The following is a 20509-nucleotide window of genomic DNA, read 5'->3' on the forward strand; positions in this document are numbered from 1 at the left end:
GCCAAAAACCAATACTAATCATGTATGCAGATCAGGAATTGGAAAGGCGTTACCACATGCACTTGGCCGCTCGTCTCAGCCCAAGTCTTCCTTCGGTTGCCTTGACTTCTGCTGCTAGTACTAGTAGTGCACAGACCTCAGCCGCACAGAATTCTGACAGTGAGCTCACTTACAGTATTTGCAATTCAATGGAAATGAGCTCACAAAATATTTAGCACCCAGCCCTACTTCAGCTCCAACCATTACCACCCCCACCACCCCCACCACCACCCCTGTAGCTACTTCTACCCAACAAACCTCCCTTTCCACTACCCCTACTACGTCCTCTTCTTCAACCACCTCTTCATTAACCGTATCTTCAGGCACCCCCTCCTCGAGCACTTCTACTTTGTCTACTTCTTCACCTTTAGCCCCACAAATTGCGCTGTCCACGGTCAGTATCTAACCTTTTTTCACCCATACAGACTATTGACCATCCAGTAGACCCCTCCAGCAGCAGCCACTTTGTATACTACCTCCCAGCTCGCATCACCAACTCATATCGTCATTAGTACCGGAACCATCGCATCCGCAACTCCTTCTTCGACTGCTGGCTCTTCAGGTTCCATTAACACCACTGCAGTCGTAGGAGGTATCGCTGGCTGTCTTGTTGGTTTGGCTATACTGGGATTCCTCATCATGTGGTGCATCGTATGTCACATTTTTGAAGATCCGTTTCGTCTTCTCATTTTAATCTTAGCGCCGCAAACGCCAGTCTGATGAAGACGAATGGAGTGCTTCAGCCTTCAAACGTCAGTCTGCCATTCTTGTGGATGATCCCGAACCATCCTTCAACCCCCGGCCACCGACCATGATTGAACGTCACAACGCATCCCCTGCCATCAACGCTCAGCACAATTATCAAAACTATTACGGTGGTTATGGTCAACAAGCTACCTACAGTGATACCTTACATCCTCAGATGGCGATGCCGCATGCCCCTCACGGTGATCATAGTCACCTCACCAGGCAACCGTCCAGCGCGGCATACCTATCTCGTCAACCATCTGATGCAGGATACCCCATACCTAACGATCCTCAGGCTCACTATGTTAATCTCGATCGTTCCAGTGTAACTCCATTCCAGGCTGCCCAATATGCCGATATATCCCGTCAGCTGGGCAGTGACCTACATATGGTTCCACCTCAGCCATCAGAATCTTCATTGCCTAGCCCCTTTGATGATGAAGCAGCGGAAGAAACCTATCCCACGCATGATGCTGCGCTTCGTGCACCGTCACCCGTTCACGTTGGCGATCCTTTTGCTGCTGCTAGTACGGCGTCTACACCTGAGCCGGTCCCAGCGTCCCGCAGGCGAGACATCTCTAATGCCCAGCGGCCCGATACCGTATACACCGTGTACGAAGAAGGCGATGCCTATGATGGTATCTAAACGCCGCCACAATCGAATCCAACTCTATTTATTCATGTTCCTGCTTTCTACGTACGGTCTTCGAACTGTACTGTCACCCCGTCATCTGTCACTTACTTTGTCTTATTGTTGCCCTTTAGTTCCCTTATATTTCTCTGCATGCTGGCCTGCCAGTGTTTATGTGATAATCAGGTCCCGCCCAAAACCGGTCACGTACACACTTTTACCCTCTCGCGCGCTGTCCGACTGCCCTGCGCCACCCCTTACCCATTGTGAAGGATCATTCAATGCTTGAATGTGCTTTCACTCGCCGGTTAACGAGCCTCTCCTCGTCGATACCTATTTCTTACCATGGTACTGCTCACCATGAGCTTTTCTCAGTTTTGCTGCCTGTATTGTTATTTTTGATTACTTTCCGGACCGCTCTTCCTTACGCGTGGTCTGTAGGACGTTTAGTGTGCAAGCGCCTGGCCTTCTAATTCAAATGCGTTCACTGGTGGACACAAGTACTGCGCGTTGGGCCTGACACACTGTTCGACATCACTCTAATGGAACCTCCCAGATCATACGAAAAAATGTCTTCACTCAATTTGAGCGCTGACGTAAATGATATGCTCCTACCAAACACTTCGCATTGCTACATAGCTTGTCCTAATGTCTTCAGGGCGACCCTCTCCAATCATATGCATTTGTGGTCTACGCTGCGGGGACTGCTAGTGTCTGATGATATGTGTTTTACTCGACACTGGAGCACTGTCGATTTTTATCAGTCTTGTCGCTTACCAAGGTTCTGCCATTGTTCCACCCTCTCAGGTTGGGTTCAAACTTCGTTTCTCCCCTACATAATGATATTACGTTGGTTGCCCATGCCAGTGAAGGTTGAGAGCCGGAATTGCTCGTGCTTGTCTGGGACCCTATTAAAGTGTGCCAGGTCTTAGATCTTTATACCAGGTCTGTTTGCAACAGCCGTTCGTCGTTGTCTTACCGCTGTAGCTGTTTCGACCATGTCGTTATCCCCCCAGTTCATGGAAGACCTCTGGGTGCGGAGGTATGTCTATATATTGTACGACATCTTTGGATTTTCATCTGATGTTGTCTAGGTCATTCTCTGCAGCAGGCCATACGCTACTAGTCTACGACTACCTCCTAACTTTCAGAGAAGAAGTGAGTTTATTGGGTGCTGTGCATAATATCAATGTTCGCAATACATACCCTTGGTTCCAGTTCGTTTACATCTGGAACGCCCCCTGGACATATGTCAAAATCCTGTTTCTTCTGAGCCGGTATGGGAACCTTATTGGACAGACGGCCATCCGGCTAGAAGAGGCTGGTATCCTCGCCCATAATTCTCAAAAGGTATGTTGCTATTTCCTGAGTAGACATGACATCTATCGAGTGACTGATTTCGTGCCAGTTCTGTCAACGCTTCGCAATCTTTACCACTTGCTTTATGTTTGTATCCACCGAGTCGATCCACAGTACGTACGTCTGCTCGATAATCGTTGCACGCCTTAAGGGTTTTGATTTTCCTCAGTCCTCGTACTCGTGCGTGCATGGGCTATCTGGGGAACTCGAAAGCGTGTAGCGAACATCCTCGGATGGAGTTACGTGGGCTACATCATTATGCTGTTGGCTGGCTCAGCGTCGAATTTACACTACGATAATAGTGGGTCACTTTGCACCGTTTTTATTTTTATTTGTAACAATTGTTGCGCTTCGATAGCTCAGTTTGAGTTCCTCGACGTGATTCATGTTTGCACAGCCAAAATGCCTAGTAGGTGATTGTTATTTGATTCTTGCAGCATATTAATAGTCTGCTACTTGACAGAATATGTGGTTTGTTTCTTTTACATCGCGTTTGAGACATTGAGGGACGTTCCATTGACATTATAACGCTAGTGGTTGATTTATGTCGGAAGGTTAGGATGTTCTATTCTGCATACCCGCGCTTACTAAAAATCATCAATCAAGCTTCATCCTCGATACAGTCCTCTTCGTCTTGACGATGCGAAGTCTTCGGATATACTCTAGGGAATTTCAGCGACTCTACCCATCTACTCTCCTCCATATACTTTTTCGAGACGGTGAGCGTGCTTTGATGGAGCACTTCGTCCACAATTAACCATGATTATACAGCGACCATGTTTTTCATCGTGAGCATGAAAAACCTGCATGATGTGTCTTGTTGCTGACAACATGAATAGGCTAGTATATTCAGTAATGCATTGACCGTCACTTCTTGGTGAGACTCTCTCATACTCTTTACCCGTTCTATCGGCTTATGATGTCCAGGACTGCATTCGGGAACGTCAGTGTTCCTTATTCATAGCGAACCCTCGTTCTTTATTCTCACTTATTTACAGAATCCAAAATATTTCCTTGGTAAAGGGTGAGTTTAGCTATAATACGACCCCATCACATTCAGTCAAGATATCGCATGTAGGTTCGCGACTCCGTTACTTTCAGTAGTTGGCCAGCGCCTAGTCCTGAACCTTCGAGGTCTTCAAACGCGTTCCTACACAACCCGCGATCTCAGTCGTGAAGTGGACCGGCAACTTCAAGCATTTGCTGAGGCGGGCTCTCCAGGTCTGGATAATGTGGAAGAGATGGAAGACGTAGTAGAGATGGAAGTTGTGCAGGAGTAGGCGAGTATTGGAAATATGGTTTCAAGGTTGACTTGGTAACCGTCTGTTATAGGCTGTTGTTCTGTACCAAGATGTTTTTTTGGAAGTCGATCGAACATGGGCCATTGCAATGTGCTCGCCTTTGTTTGAGAATTTCCTTTGCGTTTCCTATGCCCCTTCTAAATATCTGTCTATATTCTGTATCTGTATCAGGTGTATCCTTCAATCGTGGTGACTATCTACGACTGGGTGTATGTATGTACTAGTGATGGACTCATGAGTAGCTAGCCTGCCTTGTAACTCTTCTGTAGTTCTGCAATCTTCTGTATAATGGTAATCCGATGGTCGCGGACCAGTCTACCATGCTTTTATACCACTAAAAAATATTGACAGTATACAAACAGTATATGTGAGATCGCTGGTATTCCATTATTACTTGCCCAGAAACACCAATGAACCGCCTAGGTCAGACCTCACACGCACGCCTGACCAAAATCATTGTTGATCCACTGTAATCATCAGGGTGGTCTGGAGGTCCTGGCTCGGCGGCTCGCAGTCGGTAGTCTCGCGCAGCGTCGTAGTCGGTCCTCACCGATAGAGAGCCATAGCCTCTCGCCATAGAGATTTTGCCTTGGGATCTCCTCGCAGTCGTGCCCGTTCCACCATTGACAGATTGTGAGTAGTTCGATCCACCAGATAATCGAGCTCGAGTCATGCTGAGTGACGGCATCGCACATTCGTGCACAACCCTCGTGATGCTGTTCGGCACGGCCCTCGTGTTGCCCTTTGCGACCCTCACTGGCAGGATGATGTTCGGTGCGACCCGTCATCTTTCCCGTCGTGGTAGTTTCGCGGCCCTCTGCAACCACGCTACCACGGCGCGTTATCAGGAGGTCCTGAATCAGCGCAAAGTAACTCTAATTTCCGACCGACTTTTTCCACCCTTGCGATGCCTTGTACCAGCACAGTTCCCATCATTCCGGTGTAGCGGGGCGCTCTGGCAGGACAGATCGGGTCGGGAGTGGTAGGGGTCCTGGCGCTGGCGCAGGAGCAGGAGTCCTGGACTCCTGGCTCGTAGTCGGTAGTCCTGCGGCGTGTGGTAGTCGGTCCTGCATAGATAGAGCCGTAGCCTCCCGCTATAGAGGTCTGGCCTTGGTTTCCCTTGCAGTCCTTCCCGTTACGGATCCAGTGAGGTTCGCGCAGGGGGTGTCGGGATAGCGCTCCTGCATCGGATTTAGACATGGTGGGTGGGAACGTTCATAATCAAGCAATTTTATCTTCACTGATGACTCTTTGTACTTAACCGGTTGTGTTTTGCTCAGTAATAGCGCCATCTGTTACTCGCTAGTTGTGGAAACCAAAAAATTGGAGTGTCGGTGCCAGTCAAACGTCTCAGATCAAGGCACGACTCGAACACAATCAACAATATGCTGAGAGAAAGGACCTTTGTGGGTACTAACACGACGTTTCCAACAGAACTGATGAACAAGCGCGTACGTGATGAGTCACGTGACCGGGACGCAAAACGTTTATATGTAGGTCAGCAATTCGAGCACTGCGAAAGAAGACTGACGTCGTTATTCGTAGATCGTAATCATGGCGATAGCTTACATGTACAGCTGGGTGGGCCAGGGTGGCTCAGATATAATAAGTATGTATCATTTTACGCATTAGGAAGGTGTGCCGTGATCCGCAGCAAGGGTCTGCACATGCACCCCAACGGTGCCTTCCGTCGGACCATCTCTTTGATTTATCTATATCAGATAATCATTATAAATTGATTCAAAGGCTTTACAATGTCTTCAAAGTACCTGTGGTTTTTCCTGCTCTACGCAGGCGAAAACGCGTTCAGTCTAATCCCATGTTAGCAACTTGAACTTGCACTATATCAACTGGGAACCTATCTTATCTGATTAGTAACAGGTTTTTTCGGACACCACTCGCTTGCTAGCCTTTAACTTTTTGACGGGGTGTGTAAACATCTTCAGGGCGACTCTCCCCGATCTGTACACTATGGCAGCAACTCGACTGTGAAATTGCTGGAAAGACTCATGCATCCTTGGCAACACTGCAGTGACTGGTCTCGAAAATCTCAGCGTTTACCGATACCTCTGGCAGGCTCGCCAGGCACTGGCAGCACAATTGAGGCACCTGCTATCATTATACAGACTCACGTCAGGTTCGACTCGGAATTCCGAGTCGTTAGTCGTGACATCGAGACTTCGCATGCCTCTGTATAGTGTAAATGTATATATAACTCAACGGGTCTCCACTGGGTCTCTTGACATTGCTGGGCCTTCATCATTATCTAAAATACTGCTAGGTGTTCATTTGCTTATGTTTCCATCAGTCCGACTTCTTTTACGACATCTGGGTGCGAAAGTAAGTCGCCGTCTCTTGCGTCATCCTTTTTTCTCACATTTTCGTTGAGAGCACTCTCTGCAACTGGCCACACTGTGCTAATCTATGATTACCTTCTCACCTTTCATGATGAAGTGAGTTCGCTGCTTGACATGTATAATATTGAAAATATAACGTTGGTTCAAGATCCGGTACATTTGGAATGCCCCTTGGACAATCGTGAAAGTCATGTTCCTCATCAACCGATATGCAAACCTGGTTGGGCAGACTGCTATTCGGTTGGAAGAGGCTGGCTTCCTCGCACATGATTCCGAATTAGTATGTTGCAGTTTCACGAGTAGTGACATTCATTGACCTTAGGATGGGCTAGTTTTGCCATAGGTTTGCCATCGTCACTAATACTTTATGGTGCTATCTTCAGAGTCGATTCATCGTGCGTGTACCTCATTTTAATGGTTTCTTGTACTAAGAGTTAATATTCAGTACTTGTGCTCATACGTGCGTGGGCCATCTGGGGGACTCGGAAGAGCATCATAAAAATTATGGTCGGAAGCTATGTGTTCTACGTCCTTGCTTTGCTGGGCATAACGACACTCGGTTCAATACATGATACTCGTAGGGCACCTCCTTGTTTTCCATTTTTTTGTTCTCTGATGTAGTTGCGCTCGGGCAGATGAGGAGTATCAGTACCTCGACTTAGTCGAGATCTGCGCATCAGCGATGCCAAGTGTGTGATTGTCATTTTACCTTGTCTGCGAACTAATCGACTGTCACTTTAAAGAATATATGGTTAGTTGGTAACTATATAATTTCAAGTCGGTGTATTGACGGAAAACTCGTTGGCCCTATTACAACGCTAGTGGCTCAGCTATCTCGGAAGGTTAGCATGCTGTGTTCCGTGTTTCGCAGGGCGTACTGAAAATCATGAAGCTTTATTCTCGATGCAGTAACTTTTGTCTTGACAGCGCGAAGTCTGTGGAGATACTCTAGGGAATTTCAGAGTCTCTACCCCTCCAGCCTCCTCCGATTACTTGTTCGAGATGGTGAGCATGCTCATGCGGATCTGGAGAGTCCCATCTATAATTAACCTTAACTAATTAGCAACCATGTTTTTTATTGTGAGTGTATAAGACGATAATATCTCACATTTCCGACAACAAGAACCAGTTTAGTATGTTTAACAATGCCATGATCTTCGCCTCCTGGTGAGACTCGCTCGAACTCTTAACTCATTGCATCTGCTCATGTTATATTTAGGACTGTATACGCGAACGTCAGTCTTTCTTATTCACGACATATTTCTTCTTCCTGAATAACAGGAGACAGACTCCATACACTTTCCTGCCCAAAGGGTGCGTTGGTCATCAAATTGACCTCGTCACTTCATGTGAATTAATTGCATATAGGTTTTCGGGCCCATTACTTTCAGTGGCCGGTCAGCGCGTGGTTCTGAACCTGAAAAGTCTTCCAACGCGTACCTATGCGACACACGATCTCAGCCGTGAGATAGACCGACAACTTGAAGCATTTGAACTAGACGAATGCTGCTCGTCACCTGAAGATGGCCTTGATGACCCAGAGGGTGGCAGAGTGCTTTAGGTGGAATCAGGAAATGTGAACTGAATTCCATGTAAGTGATTGCATGTTATCAAAGACATACACAAAGAGATCAGACTAGCTGTTTTATATATTGTAGATGCAGAACTTACCTCCGTGTCCCTATATTTAATTTGTATTCCCCACAAGTGCTTGTCTCAAGAGTAGACATATAGTGTTCGAATGTATACGATACATTGTACACATTAGTATCATAGTGTTGCTGTCGTCCTGTAAAGGATCAAAGTCTGTGCCCCGCTGAACCTCGTGGTCGGAAATATTAAAGGCCACCGTCGGCAATGTCATCCTCCAGAGTTCGATGGCTGTGCCGACAAAGACTGACAGTATGTACTCTCCATTACAACAGGACCAGCCTCTACCAGCCCCTGTATGTTACACCACACGTCAGCGACTTCAGGGTTGAACATGAATATTAAATCCCAGGCTCTTAGCGAAGTCCAAACTTCCAGGCCAATTATCGGGGGTTGCTATCACTGAGATTTAGGCTTCTGTCTGTCTACATTTTCTTTTGAATTCTGTCAGTGCCTAGTGTGGTCTGTATGTAGGAAGGCTTTGAGACCAAGTACACTCACATCGTGCTCAAGAGGGGACGGAAACGTGCCTCTCAAGTTTCAACGCACTCGGCCTTCTTTTGCCGGATAATATGTGAAGGGCTAGCATCTGACGTTCTCCGAAATTGAAAGGTTGTGATCCCTACCGGGTATTTCGTCGCCCGCGAACCCCTGTGCTATGCTGGTGTAAGCGATGCGCTGCAGGTCCCTGTATGAGTCAGGGTTGAACAACATTTGATGTCCAATCCCAGAGAACACCCACAAGCTTGTAGGCCCTCTGGGGCGGTGTATTCAACCCAAAACGTCAATCTCACAGCCTCCTGCCCATACACATTCCTAGATCCGTCGGAAGGTCATTCAAATCGGCACCGAATCGATCTTACTTAAGCCCGCGAACTCAATTTTATCCATCTTGGCACCAACTGGCAGCATCTAACTCGATATGCGCAATTTGCGAGGCGATGGCGGAACAAAAAAGACATGTTGTCGGAAACGTCAAATCCTCGGAACAGGGTCGTCGTCGTTAGTTTTTCTGAGTGTTTCAAGTATGGGACCATGAGCTAATGGGGCTCGCCGACGCCGAGGGAAAAGGAAGTGAGAATCATCCCCGTGCGCCTGCCAGCTCGCTTTCATCCGAGCATGAGGAACGCACGCTAGAGTGCTATTCCGATGGCACAGGACTTCTGAGATCATTATGTTGTTAGAGATACACTTTTTGGATATCATTGCAAGAGGAACTAGCTTCGACGGTAAATCGAGGGCTTTGAACGACACTTCGTTGCCTCCACGAGTATTGGTTTCAAGACAGCCGCGTGTTCTGGACAGCTACTCGAAAGTGCCAATTTTATCATCTGTTATGAACTTCTGAGGATTTATGTAGATCCGGTAACTCATGTGATGTTCGGGCTGCTGAATGTGAACATAGTGCGGTCGGAGTTGGTCATCGATTTCTCGTTTGGAAAGAAATGACGTTCGTGTCATCACGATAGAGTGCAGTGCACCTGGTGCTCTAATCTGCCTAGCGGAGCCCAATGGTCGTGTTGGGGGTGCACCTGGCGTGCGGTTCCGCGCTGGAGAGATTCTATTAACACTCGAGCGCTAGCGCTCACCGATCATGTGAAAAGCTAGTGTTTCCGCCACGACACGCGAAGAAGGCGAGAACCGCAGCGGTGGAGCCTGTCCTATTTTGCAGCAGCAGGTGGTTCCATACGAGCAGACTGAACATCGAACATATAAGCAAACATGAGTCTGAGGGCCGCACCTGGCTGCTAGGGATTGCAGTCGTCACGGATGGTATAACTAAGCGAAGGAGAAGGTATTGGATAGCTATAGAATTTCAGTGATATGAACAACTCAAGGAGGACATGCTGCTTCTCCCAGTATTCATTCTGTAGGCTGATCTTGAGGAGTGGCAACATGGCAACATGCTAACTTGGTAACACAATGGAAGATTAGGTAAGCAAATAGCAGTACGGCTTCTCAACTTGTCCCCTCGGAGTCAAACTGACTGGGCATTATAGCTAAGGACGCAATTGCACACTATCATACGCCATTATCCTAGTTCATTGGAGTTGTCCTTTCTTTTCACCTAATAACCGGTTTTTTCTTCACGAACGCATCACGAAAACCAGTGCTCATATCGCCAACCGATCGTTACTCAACGCCTCAACTTCAGCTCATGGCCCAGCCTTACTATGACGGACATCCATTAGAAGAGTATTTGACAGGTGCAGTTGCTAACCATCTTTTAGATTACTGCTCATCCTTACTTTGCCGCAGATTCGGGTGAAGCTCCCGAGCAAATGCCTGGAAGCTGGCCACTTTTTTCAATGCTCCAGCACTCATTCACGGAGTCGCCAGCAGTCTTCAAGTACAGTGCACAAGTCGAAAAAATCTGTTTCGTTATTTTCGGCGCGCTTCAGGTATGTTTACTCTTCGTAGTCATAACACTGTTCCTGAACTCGCATATATTATTTTTATATCCTCGGTCAATCCATCTCTCTTCACTCACCTGCGATGTCATGAAGTTCCTCAGCTCTCTCTTCACTTCTGACCGCATTTCGAAGCGCACGCAAGCTTTTGCTGAGCGCTTCAAGTATGGTGTCATCACATCCTCCCTCCTATCTCCGGGTTTCGCAACTACTCCCGTCCCTCATCCACACCGCCGTTCGTTTTCACCCCATATCCCTGGCAGACTCGCGAGCAATCACAGCAGAAGTACCAGCGGGGCCGAAAGCACTGCTACTGATCAAATTTCCCTAACAATACCCGCCGAACCCGAACCACATGTATGGCCCGTAACACTTTTCATTACTCTTGCTGTTGCAGCGCTCAGCGCTCGATTTTACGCCTTGTTTGTTCTGTTGCTTGTTAGCACACTGTATTATATGCACGTTCATCGATTGGATCTACACTCTAAACCTGACATCATCACACCTGTGAGCCTCCCAATTGCAATCTATACGCAATGAACTTAACGCTCCTTTTGCAGTCTCTGGAAGCACTCCAAAATTTAATCACAGCGGGCAAGGTGTGGGATGCCGTTGTCCAAGATACCCTTGATACCCTAGAAAATGAAGAGCGAAGGTAATTGATATGACATCATCAAAATGCGTGTCCTGACCGGGCCCTTTACAGTATCTTTCACGGACTATCCTCCCCAATAATGACTTTTTCGTCACTTAGGGTGGCACTATCAACTTCCCTACTCACGACCCAAACTCAATGCGACAACGTTCGTCAACTACTTTCAGCTATTGTATCTCCATCCGAGCTTGCGCAGCTTTCGGAGATGTATGCCCCACAATCACCCATGAAACTCACGTTCTCTCTGAATAGCGATAATCACCGGCCGCTTTCTCTGCCTGGATCTCGGCAACAGGACAACTTTACTTCCGTCCGCGATCACAAGAGGTCCACATGGAATGGGTCCTACTCTGCTCTTGCACAAGCGGGAAGTCCTATGTCCCACATTGCTAAGAGGAGAGAAAAGCGGAGATCAGATCTTAGCACACTGCTTGGTGCTGCGTCACCATCACGAAGAAGTAGTGTGAGCGCGCCCACGAGCCCATCAGCTCAACAACCAGTTCTTGATGCGGTTGAGGAGGACGACACTCACCCCGGGGCTTCATTGCTACCAGAGGGTGAGGATACTTGTTTTGGAGCCACTGCTCTTGATCTACGCCGAAAGCATCACAGTCGGGGTATGAGCAAATTTGGGACGCCACCCCGAAATTCCGCTGTATCATTATCGAGGAGTAACTCTGACTCGAGGCACCTTTCAACAATGTCCCTTGCCTCGAGATACACGAGTATGCAAACAAGCCGGCATCCGCTCTCTTTTTCCTCTTTGAAGCAGTCACTTCAGAGCGCGCTTGCTTCGAAACGATACGCATGTTCTCATTTATTAGCTCTTCGTTTCGACGGGGACGAGGATGATGCTTACTGGGAGGACGTGCGTTCACTCATGGGCCTCCTTACGACAACATTAGTCGATGCCTCCTCGAGACTTACTGAAGTTCTGGACGAGGTGGAGGAACAGGAACAGGAACAACAATTGGAGGACGTGGCTGCGTCAGACTCGTCATCCGACCTACAAGTTGCCTCTTCACTACCATCGCCTCCACTCCCCACTCGCCCTCTTTCACACTCAATCTCACAAATCAACTCCTTTGCGCCACTGCCCAGTGACCTTACACGGTTTGCAGCCCACGTCGATGCTATCTCTTCCGCTCTCAACGACGCACGAGACCATCTCGAGCAATGTGTGACCTCGCTGAAAGAAGAGACACCTTTCGAGCATTCTCTACAGTCGTTGACGCCCTCCATTGGGGAGCTTCCTAGTCACCCTGCTCTTCTGGCTTACGAACGTCTGCGGCGCGAGATTGGTCTTGCCTTACGGGAGTGTGAGCGCGGCCGGGAGAGGCTCACGAACATCATACTCCCGCCAAGCCCCTCCCCAGAGGAACCAGATGACCTACCCACCTTGGCTCTCGACATGGGCAGCGATGACTCTGACAAGCCCGATGAAGCATCACCAGGCATGGACGCGCAGAACGAGGACATTGGGCTTACGGTAATCTCACCATCCGGAGAGATGTTCGATGTAGATGATGCGTCGTCCCCTCTGCTGCTCGTAGCATCATCGCATCATTTGCCTCCACCTGGCATTGAGCAGGTGTTTGAAGCTGAGACGGGGAACTTGCCGGCGTTCACGCGTGAGCGATCGAAGATGACGAGGGAGGAGCGGATAAAGCTTACAAGGGCACACCGAAAGAGCGGGGGTGTGGGGGTTAGGACTGATGAGCATGCGTCCAAGATTGAGCGGTGGGGGCCAGGTGGGGAAGTGGTGCAGGAGTTGAAAGACGTGATATGGAAGGTGGGGGAGCGGCGCAGACGGATGACGGAGGAACAGCTGAGGAATGCGGCGTCGTCGATACCAGCGTCTAGTCATGGGAGCGTGACGCCGATGGAGATTGTGCAGCAGGGTGGGTTGGGGTCGTAGTATACTACTAACCTGGTTGTATATACAGTATATACTTTAATTCAGTAGTGTGCACTAATGTAGTGCTTTCGGGTTTAGAGGGGTTTGAATGTTAAGGCTGGCTGAGAATTTCTTTGGAAAGCAAGAATAATTTCTAATGTTAGGTGTGCTGAGTCTGACCGGGGGTAATACGATAAGTGATATACAGAAACTGGTATATCTCTTAAGACGAGTCCCAAAATCCATCCCAGAATTGCAGGTCTTTCCCCTGACCCTCCCTCCATTCCTCCCGTAATATGTGCTGCCCCTGCACAAGTCTAAGCTCTCTTGCCTTCATTCGTTTGAGCTTTCGTACGGGCTCAGCAGCGTCACACTCATCATCAGTGATCGTGCGGTCTTCAGGCGGAAGCTGCGCTGCAAAGGTGTTGGTGAACTCAAGGATCGAGTGCGTCTTGTGCAGAGCAGCGGCAACGGCGAATGACAATGGGGTCTGCGTTGCTGGATAAAGTTTGCCGTCTGAAGGTGTGGGGGATGGGTTGAAGTGCCCGAGAGTTAGTGCGGAAAAGAGGTCGCCTACTCCGGAGAAGTATCCTGGAATCAGTGGGACGAGTCTGGCGTGTACTGTTGAATGGGAGTTTGATCCTATCGTGCGGGATGAAGAGATGCAGAGGAGATAGGCTTGTTGGTCATTCGTGGAGGCCGGAGGCTGCATGGTTTCAGGTATGACATCGGATAACCATGGCTGTAAGGGGATGGAGGAAATAACGACATGTTGAACGTGCTTGTGTAGGATGGATAGGGCGTTACGGAGGGCGTTTTGGGAGAGGAGTGATACACCGGTAAGAGTCCTTTACTATATTAGATATCATTGATACGTGACGAGAACACGCTCACTCGACTTCAAACCAATTGGGAGTGATAATGGTCGCAAAAGAAAGCATCTCCTTGTATATGGGTATTACATCTTGTGACACGTAGAGCTTTCCTGAGTCACCGAGCACAGCTGTATTTAGGTTATCGATATCAGAAAAACTCTGGCGATGATTTTGCAAACTCACGGTCCATAAGGTATATGAGGTGCGGATTACGTGACTTGAGCTTTTGAGCAAGTTCCTTTATGACTTCCATAGCAGCGGCGTTTGGTATATAACCTGTGAGAAGTCTGCGAGGAGACAGCAAGCCAATCTCATCCATCATCCGAAAGATGGACGTGAGGTCTTCCGGAGATGTTCTAGTTCCACCAAAGAGTCCATAACCTGTGTTAAAAAGAGATTTACTGCGAAGTGATGGTGGTCCTAGCGGTAGACTCACCCGTGTGATTTGAAAAATTCACGGTGTTGACTGCCTACTAGGTACAGTTAGAGGATGTTAGGCTTGAAACGAAAGACGTACATCGACATCGTAGCCTATACATTGGAGGGGAAATACGGCAGCCTTTCCGCCTACATAACCATATGAGACGTGTGACTGAATGCTTAATATCCTGTCATTGACATCTGCAGGCTGACTGCTTCAAGTTGGTGTTAGTCGCGGAAAGAATTCAAGCATGAATCACGGACAATTTTGTGCCATTCACTTGAGTAGTCTCTGGCGTTGAATTAATAACCATCCTCACCTCGTCGTCGATAAGTAAGGAGTCCCTGCATATCATGACTCGGATTCCATGAGCGATCCGGAATGCCCGTGGCGCCCCGCCAGAACCGTATTAGATTTCCTTTTTTGTAAAGACACCGTCGCCACGTGGCTATACAAATGGGAGGGGCGTGTTCATTACTGACGTGGGTGGAGAGCTTAAGCTTCCGCGAGTAACGCTGTTGTTTCAATAGGTCTCTGTGTTATGACTGACGGTACAAGGTTTGCTCTCATCATCATCATCATCATAATCATTCAAACTTCTCAACCTCTGTTTTTGTAGACTTCGTGAAACTTGGAAGGATGCACTGGAGAGCTCTGAAGCCACTTTCCGCCAGCTCCTTACTTCTCATTCTTCATCGGAATGGAAACACATTTCTCTAGCAAGTGATTCACCTTCGCCAGGCAAGGGGAAGACACGCGCCTCTCCAACTCCTGAGCTCACCGACGTCGTTGTGCACCGTAAAGCTACCAAGTCGGGCGAGAATGTGTACAGAGTCGTCCTCGACGTCTCAATTACCGATCAATCTGCTCACCTCGATTCATGGAAGGCCGTTATTACCACTCCGGAACTTAGACAGGAGTGGGATCCCTCGGTTGAGAGCGCGCATTTGGTGGAAATGTTTGATCGCCAGACACGAATATCAAAGACTAATTTTACCCTTGGCTGGCCTGCCAAGTGCGTAAAATCTATGTTCGTTTTCGAGTTTTATTGATTTTTATGCCAGTCCACGGGATGCTGTAACGATTTCACGCCTCTACCAGGATACATCTACGATAATAGATATCTCTACCTCTTTACCACGCTCATCTGACGAGCCAGCGTACTTGAGGCCATCGCCTCCATATGTCAGATCACAAGTTGCATGTAGGTCATTTCGTTGTTCCATCCCCGCTTCGCTAATAACGTTCAGTGTTCGCTTGGTGTATTCAGTATGTTCAACCATCCTCAGCCCCACAGCCGCACTCCCCGGCCGATCAAATCAAACGACGCATGTCGACATATATGGCCCAGCCACGTCTTCGCATTACGTGTTTCTGGCAGCATGACCTTCGTGCGATTTGGAATTTTGGCTCCGCTTCTAGTGTGTGCCAGCAATTATGCACGATGATGCTGGGTCTGTATAAGACCGTCCTAGCGCGTGGCTCTCGCATACCGGTGCTTGCAGGACACGGATATGGAGTTAGCATTGAGAAGATACGGTTTCAGCTCGACAGGCAGGCTCTTTCCATTGAATATGTAATACACTCGGAGGAAGAAGACCATGTAGGGGAGACAGGTCAGGGACTAGACGTCATTAAGGAACACAGGCGCCTCGTACGCTCCCTTGAATGCGTCTTGTCATCGAATGAAGGGTGGGATGTCCAACTAACTGTGAAAGGCTCCTCTCAGAAGGTTGAAAATCTCCCTTGGAACGCCACTGCCTCGCGACAGAAGCCTTCCTCTCCCATCATGGGGAATAAGCCACCGGAACTAACGGTTCTCCGTATATCCCATGCGCCTCTTCCTGACGATCATTCCATAGTTAAAGTTCGCGCGGTTATAGAACTCTCTGCGCCCTCCAGCGGCATCAGGCTGAATGGCCTTCCGCAGACCATTCAGCTTCTCGAAGAACGCGATCCGTTATCTTTCGTACGGCAGCAGCAACAACAACAAATTCTACAAGATGCTACCAGTGCTGCGGATGTGAGCTTCCAAACGTCATCCTCAGTAAGCTCCGTTGCATCGAGCTCCACAACACCTACAAGACCACAACTGGCGCCTTCGATGACTGAGCGATCTGTGACGGCAGAGAAAACGATATTGTCGCGCGTGAAAAGGAGTTATATATACTTCTCGTCACTATTGCAGGAGCCAGAAGCGAAGTGGAAGCGAAGTGAGTGGAACTTATTTTTTGCTTCTGAATTAGTACTCAGATGTCTTGCAGCTACGGAAGCACGCGGGGTGTCAGTGACTCAATTGGATTCTATTGATCCGACCCTGGTGGTGTATAGAGCAGAAGCCACCTTTGTCGGCCTTGGATTATGGGACTTGTATGGCGCGTTGGTTTCGCCTGGTGCTAGGGTGTTTTGGGACAAGCAACACGAGGATGCAACGCTTCTCGAAGATGTGAACGAGTTGACACAATTGTGGCATTTCAAGACCAAATCTGCATGGCCTGTACAGTGCGCAAATTTCACTGGTTATCACTATGAATTACTTCTGACTTGAGCATAGGGGTCGAGACACTGTGCTCTTGAAAACTGTCTATAAATCTCCTACCACAATCCACGTCTTCTCATTCTCAGCTGATGACCCATACTTGTTCCCCTCCATCCCCCCTCAGGACCCAACTCTCATTCGTACGCAGGTCGATCTCCAGGGATGGGCCATCGAAACCCTTTCTCCAAGCACCACCCAGCTCACCTTACTCGAGCAGTCAGATCCCAAAGGATGGTCCAACAAAGCAAGCATCCCACAGGCTATGATCTCTGCTCTCGCTGGCGTCGGTGACTTTGTCATCAAGTGCGGCGGTCCCCCAGTAGTGACACGACTTGCGGGGGCGAAAGCTAACGACATGAGATATGATCATGAGAGGGGAGCCTTTCGCGTCGAGTATGAAGGCTCAGAGAATCGCCGAGCATCCACAACCGTCACGGAAGATTCGGCAAATGAATCAGCCGTAGCCACCAATTCTCGCACGATGCACACGATTGAGTGCGAGATCCGTTGTGACATGGACACGTGGGCATCTGCATTTGATGTTGTCGTCGACCCCCCTCCGCATAGTATCACAGCCCTGCGCCGTCACCGATTGTCCGCCGGTGGAGGAGGGCTATGGTTGACGCTCACACATGATGCTTTGTTCGCTGCAGATGAGAGACTTCTGGCTATTGTGCGCCGTGGGCCCATGGGACCTGGGAAAGATAAGGGTGTTGTGATGGTCAATGGGGCACGTGTAATTGTCGATGTCGAAGAACTTCCTGAGCAGGAGATTAAGGCACTTGCGAAGCGCAAACGCATCAAGCCTATACGCGTTCCGCTCGACCAACCTCCAGTCGTGGGTGTCATTCGACGGCGGCGGGCAGAGTGGGACGCAGACGGCGATATTCCGAATAGCTCAGATTCTACCCCCAGAAATTTATCACCCGAACCCCCCGAACTTACGAAGCCCACGCCAATGTCAACGTGGTTAACATCTCCGAAGATCGCCAGTCCGCTTGCCAGCTTTTGGTCGACTGCTGTAGAATCAGCGACGACCACGACACAGCAAGCGGTTGCTGCAATGGCTCCTGGAGACGGAGGTGCCCCATCTGCATCACGAGCGCCTATGCAACATGCCGCGGAAGCCTTGCAATGGATGCGAGATCTCCAGTGCGGTGGTACCGATGCAAAAACTGGATGGGTATCGCTGGGAGACAAGGGCATGTCAGTGTATCGCAAATTACTCACAGACATTTCGCCCTCCATCCCAGTGCACAAAGGCGAGAAAGTCATTGAAGGAGTCTCTGCAGAAGAGGTTGCTGCTGTTGTGACGAACTATGAGTGTCGCAAGCAGTGGGATATCCGATTCGCTTCTGCCTCGATCTTGGAGAGGTTTGGGTCGAAATGTCATACTGCGTTTATGGTGTCCAAAGGAGGGTTTCCTTTCCGTGATCGGGGGTTCTTCGTGGCGTCTATCATGGCTCGCTCCAGGCTTCCACTCTCAAGTTTAGACCTCACACCGGGAGAGACGGGCCCCTCACAAGACGCTCGTTCTGTCATATTTTGCGTGTCCGCGTCTTTCAGCCCAGATTCGGCCGCATCATTTTCTTCATCCAAGTACAATCCTTATGCTCTGCCGATTGGGCGGGTGTACATCGATGGTTGGATGTTTGAGACCCTCGACCCGTATACCAAGGAGAACTACGCCATTCCATCAACGCGGTGCACCAGAGTGGTTGTGGTGGACTACGCGGGATCCATACCGGTAGCAATGAACTCGCTTATCAATAGCTCCCTCCCCAGGTCGATACTTGCTGTGGAAACCTACCTGAAGGCCAATTCACCCATGCCATACACGAGGCTTCCAGCAGCAGGTGTTGTCTTGGCGGAACAGAAAGACGGCACTGGAGTTAACGCCCCTACTTGGAGATTAAGGAGGAAGGACGACAATCGGAAGCTGATTGTGTCGACTTTTAACCCTGCCAATCAAACACATCGCAGTGTTGTATTGCTCACGATGCCCGGTACCATATCAAGTAAACTTGATGATCTCACTCCTAGGCCGAGCAGAGTGGGTCTGCCAGCTCTTGGTCCTACTCCTGAGGCTCGAGCGAACAATTCAGTCGAACTCCCTTCATCTCCGATTCCTTCATCCACGCCATACCCTCGCAGGACCTCTTCAGCCTCTGTAGGCTCTTCCTCTGAGCCCTTGAAATCATCCTCTGCGTTTACGTTGAAGGGCGAAATCAGACATTCCACAGATCTTCTCGTTGCTGAGATTGTCGTAGACTCAAAACTCTATCCAGTGGGCTACGAGGTTCTTATTACACCTCGTCCACGAGACAATGCGAAGTTTATCTCCCTCGAAATGTCCCGCGAGAACGACATGGAACTGGCTTCCAGTGCAAGTACAACCGACCTGCCCATCAGTTCAAGCGTATACACAATTCCTGCTTCGCCACTGCACTCATCAGGACTGAACGCTGATCGGCCACCGCGACATCTGCTAAGGTTGACTTTGCCCACAGCCCAATATCAGGTGTCTACGGTAAAAGATCCACTTACGGGCGAGATCAGGACAGCACCTCCAAAGCCTCAGTGGTTTAATGATTTGCATGAAAAAGGGTTTGTGGTGGAGGTAGAGATTAAGCCTATCATAACGCCTGCTTTGGGTGTCAAGAAGAGTGACGATGGCGTGAGTGTGAAGGTCGGCGGCGCGACTGTTGGAATTGCTAGTGAGAAGGAGTCATTAACTGCACTTGGGCGCGATGAGCTTCAGGATGATCGAGTCTCTCGTATGCCTGTGCTGCAAAGGTTGGTCATAAATCAGGTCCATGCGCGAGCCGTTGTTGAAGCACATTATCAGATGCGCGGACGATGGAGACTCGTTCCCCGACGAGCTCAAAGAGCCCCTGTCCCGTGCGGATGACCTACTCGATGATGGCGCTATCGTCGCTGCTATCGATATCAACGAAGATCCGGAAGCACTGGAGGAGAGCAGGCCAAAGGTGGAAGTGATCGAAAACGGGCCGCCCTCGGTAAGTTTCTTACTAAGGATCAGTGATGGCTTCCCTGAGCCACGATGTCATAGGATACCCCCGAGAACGGTACAGTTGCGCAGGTTCTGCCGCAGCCATTATCAAATAGCGGATTGTTTGGATTCTTAAACGCTTATCCCAATCCGCTATCTCGTTGGTCTTCATCAGCTGTTAAGGAGGCTGTTTCACCAGTGCCACAGTCTGTTTCATCCTCTCGTCGATCGTCTCAAAGCGTTCCGAAGCCACCTGGTGGACTGTCGAGGACGGAGACAGAGAGCACAACTACCACGATGGCCACACACATTGTTCGGATGCCGACAACATACCCACTGTCGACTGTTCTAATCATAGCGTTAATTGCTTTCTTAATTGGATCGTTGTTGCGATCGCTTCTCTCACCTGCAGACTTCATTTATTACGTCGTAACAGATCATCGGGATGCCGAGGAGGGGAGCGCGGGATGGCGGGAGATCAGACGGTTGTTGGAGGTAAAGTACATTGTTGGTGGATGGGACTTCCAGATTGCAGTTGTTCGCCGACATTGATGGAGATTAAGTGTACTGTTTACACTAGAACTTGCATGTATTCTATGTTCTAACGTATTGTA

General features: G+C 49.1%; 7 protein-coding genes across 7 annotated transcripts; 5 read left to right on the top strand and 2 right to left on the bottom strand.

The window, feature by feature from the left end:
- Window positions 1-20: 20 nt before the first annotated feature.
- On the top strand, window positions 21-1432 carry F5891DRAFT_1181075 (uncharacterized protein; the record flags this gene model as incomplete). Its single annotated transcript, XM_041366003.1, has 4 exons — window positions 21-159; window positions 216-433; window positions 484-690; window positions 740-1432. The coding sequence occupies 4 exons, from the start codon at window positions 21-23 to the stop codon at window positions 1430-1432; spliced, it is 1257 nt and encodes a 418-aa protein (XP_041233627.1).
- Window positions 1433-2004: 572 nt separating this feature from the next.
- On the top strand, window positions 2005-4428 carry F5891DRAFT_224783 (uncharacterized protein). The gene is made up of 14 exons (XM_041370986.1): window positions 2005-2459; window positions 2512-2575; window positions 2636-2767; window positions 2826-2889; window positions 2946-3077; window positions 3135-3185; window positions 3240-3247; window positions 3311-3330; window positions 3383-3495; window positions 3548-3564; window positions 3616-3653; window positions 3704-3719; window positions 3775-3800; window positions 3855-4428. The coding sequence occupies exons 1-14, from the start codon at window positions 2416-2418 to the stop codon at window positions 4054-4056; spliced, it is 927 nt and encodes a 308-aa protein (XP_041233628.1). The 5' UTR covers window positions 2005-2415; the 3' UTR covers window positions 4057-4428.
- Window positions 4429-4553: 125 nt separating this feature from the next.
- F5891DRAFT_974634 (uncharacterized protein) lies at window positions 4554-5277 on the bottom strand (the record flags this gene model as incomplete). The annotated part of the gene is made up of 2 exons (XM_041376472.1): window positions 4554-4931; window positions 4969-5277. 2 exons carry the CDS (start codon window positions 5275-5277, stop codon window positions 4554-4556), a joined length of 687 nt encoding a protein of 228 aa, XP_041233629.1.
- Window positions 5278-5841: 564 nt separating this feature from the next.
- On the top strand, window positions 5842-8140 carry F5891DRAFT_998596 (uncharacterized protein). The gene is made up of 14 exons (XM_041378497.1): window positions 5842-5898; window positions 5959-6374; window positions 6467-6530; window positions 6583-6714; window positions 6767-6787; window positions 6820-6829; window positions 6880-7011; window positions 7070-7127; window positions 7327-7439; window positions 7498-7514; window positions 7564-7601; window positions 7654-7748; window positions 7803-8026; window positions 8075-8140. Exons 2-12 carry the CDS (start codon window positions 6262-6264, stop codon window positions 7706-7708), a joined length of 753 nt encoding a protein of 250 aa, XP_041233630.1. The 5' UTR covers window positions 5842-5898; window positions 5959-6261; the 3' UTR covers window positions 7709-7748; window positions 7803-8026; window positions 8075-8140.
- Window positions 8141-10037: 1897 nt separating this feature from the next.
- On the top strand, window positions 10038-13150 carry F5891DRAFT_998603 (uncharacterized protein). The gene is made up of 5 exons (XM_041378498.1): window positions 10038-10291; window positions 10344-10486; window positions 10592-11002; window positions 11056-11150; window positions 11202-13150. The coding sequence occupies exons 1-5, from the start codon at window positions 10243-10245 to the stop codon at window positions 13066-13068; spliced, it is 2565 nt and encodes an 854-aa protein (XP_041233631.1). The 5' UTR covers window positions 10038-10242; the 3' UTR covers window positions 13069-13150.
- F5891DRAFT_998607 (Ribokinase-like protein) lies at window positions 13151-14711 on the bottom strand. Its single transcript, XM_041378499.1, has 6 exons — window positions 14607-14711; window positions 14440-14557; window positions 14359-14392; window positions 14106-14303; window positions 13942-14050; window positions 13151-13895 (listed from the first exon to the last, which is right to left on the bottom strand). Exons 1-6 carry the CDS (start codon window positions 14696-14698, stop codon window positions 13271-13273), a joined length of 1176 nt encoding a protein of 391 aa, XP_041233632.1. The 5' UTR covers window positions 14699-14711; the 3' UTR covers window positions 13151-13270.
- Window positions 14712-14884: 173 nt separating this feature from the next.
- F5891DRAFT_1124784 (uncharacterized protein) lies at window positions 14885-20447 on the top strand (the record flags this gene model as incomplete). Its single annotated transcript, XM_041363914.1, has 8 exons — window positions 14885-14901; window positions 14963-15358; window positions 15408-15547; window positions 15594-16556; window positions 16608-16845; window positions 16898-19678; window positions 19731-19902; window positions 19956-20447. The coding sequence occupies 8 exons, from the start codon at window positions 14885-14887 to the stop codon at window positions 20445-20447; spliced, it is 5199 nt and encodes a 1732-aa protein (XP_041233633.1).
- Between the last annotated feature and the right edge of the window lie 62 nt (window positions 20448-20509).

This window comes from Suillus fuscotomentosus (genome assembly GCF_016647785.1).
Source record: "Suillus fuscotomentosus strain FC203 chromosome Unknown F5891scaffold_2, whole genome shotgun sequence".
Lineage (NCBI taxonomy): Eukaryota > Fungi > Basidiomycota > Agaricomycetes > Boletales > Suillaceae > Suillus > Suillus fuscotomentosus.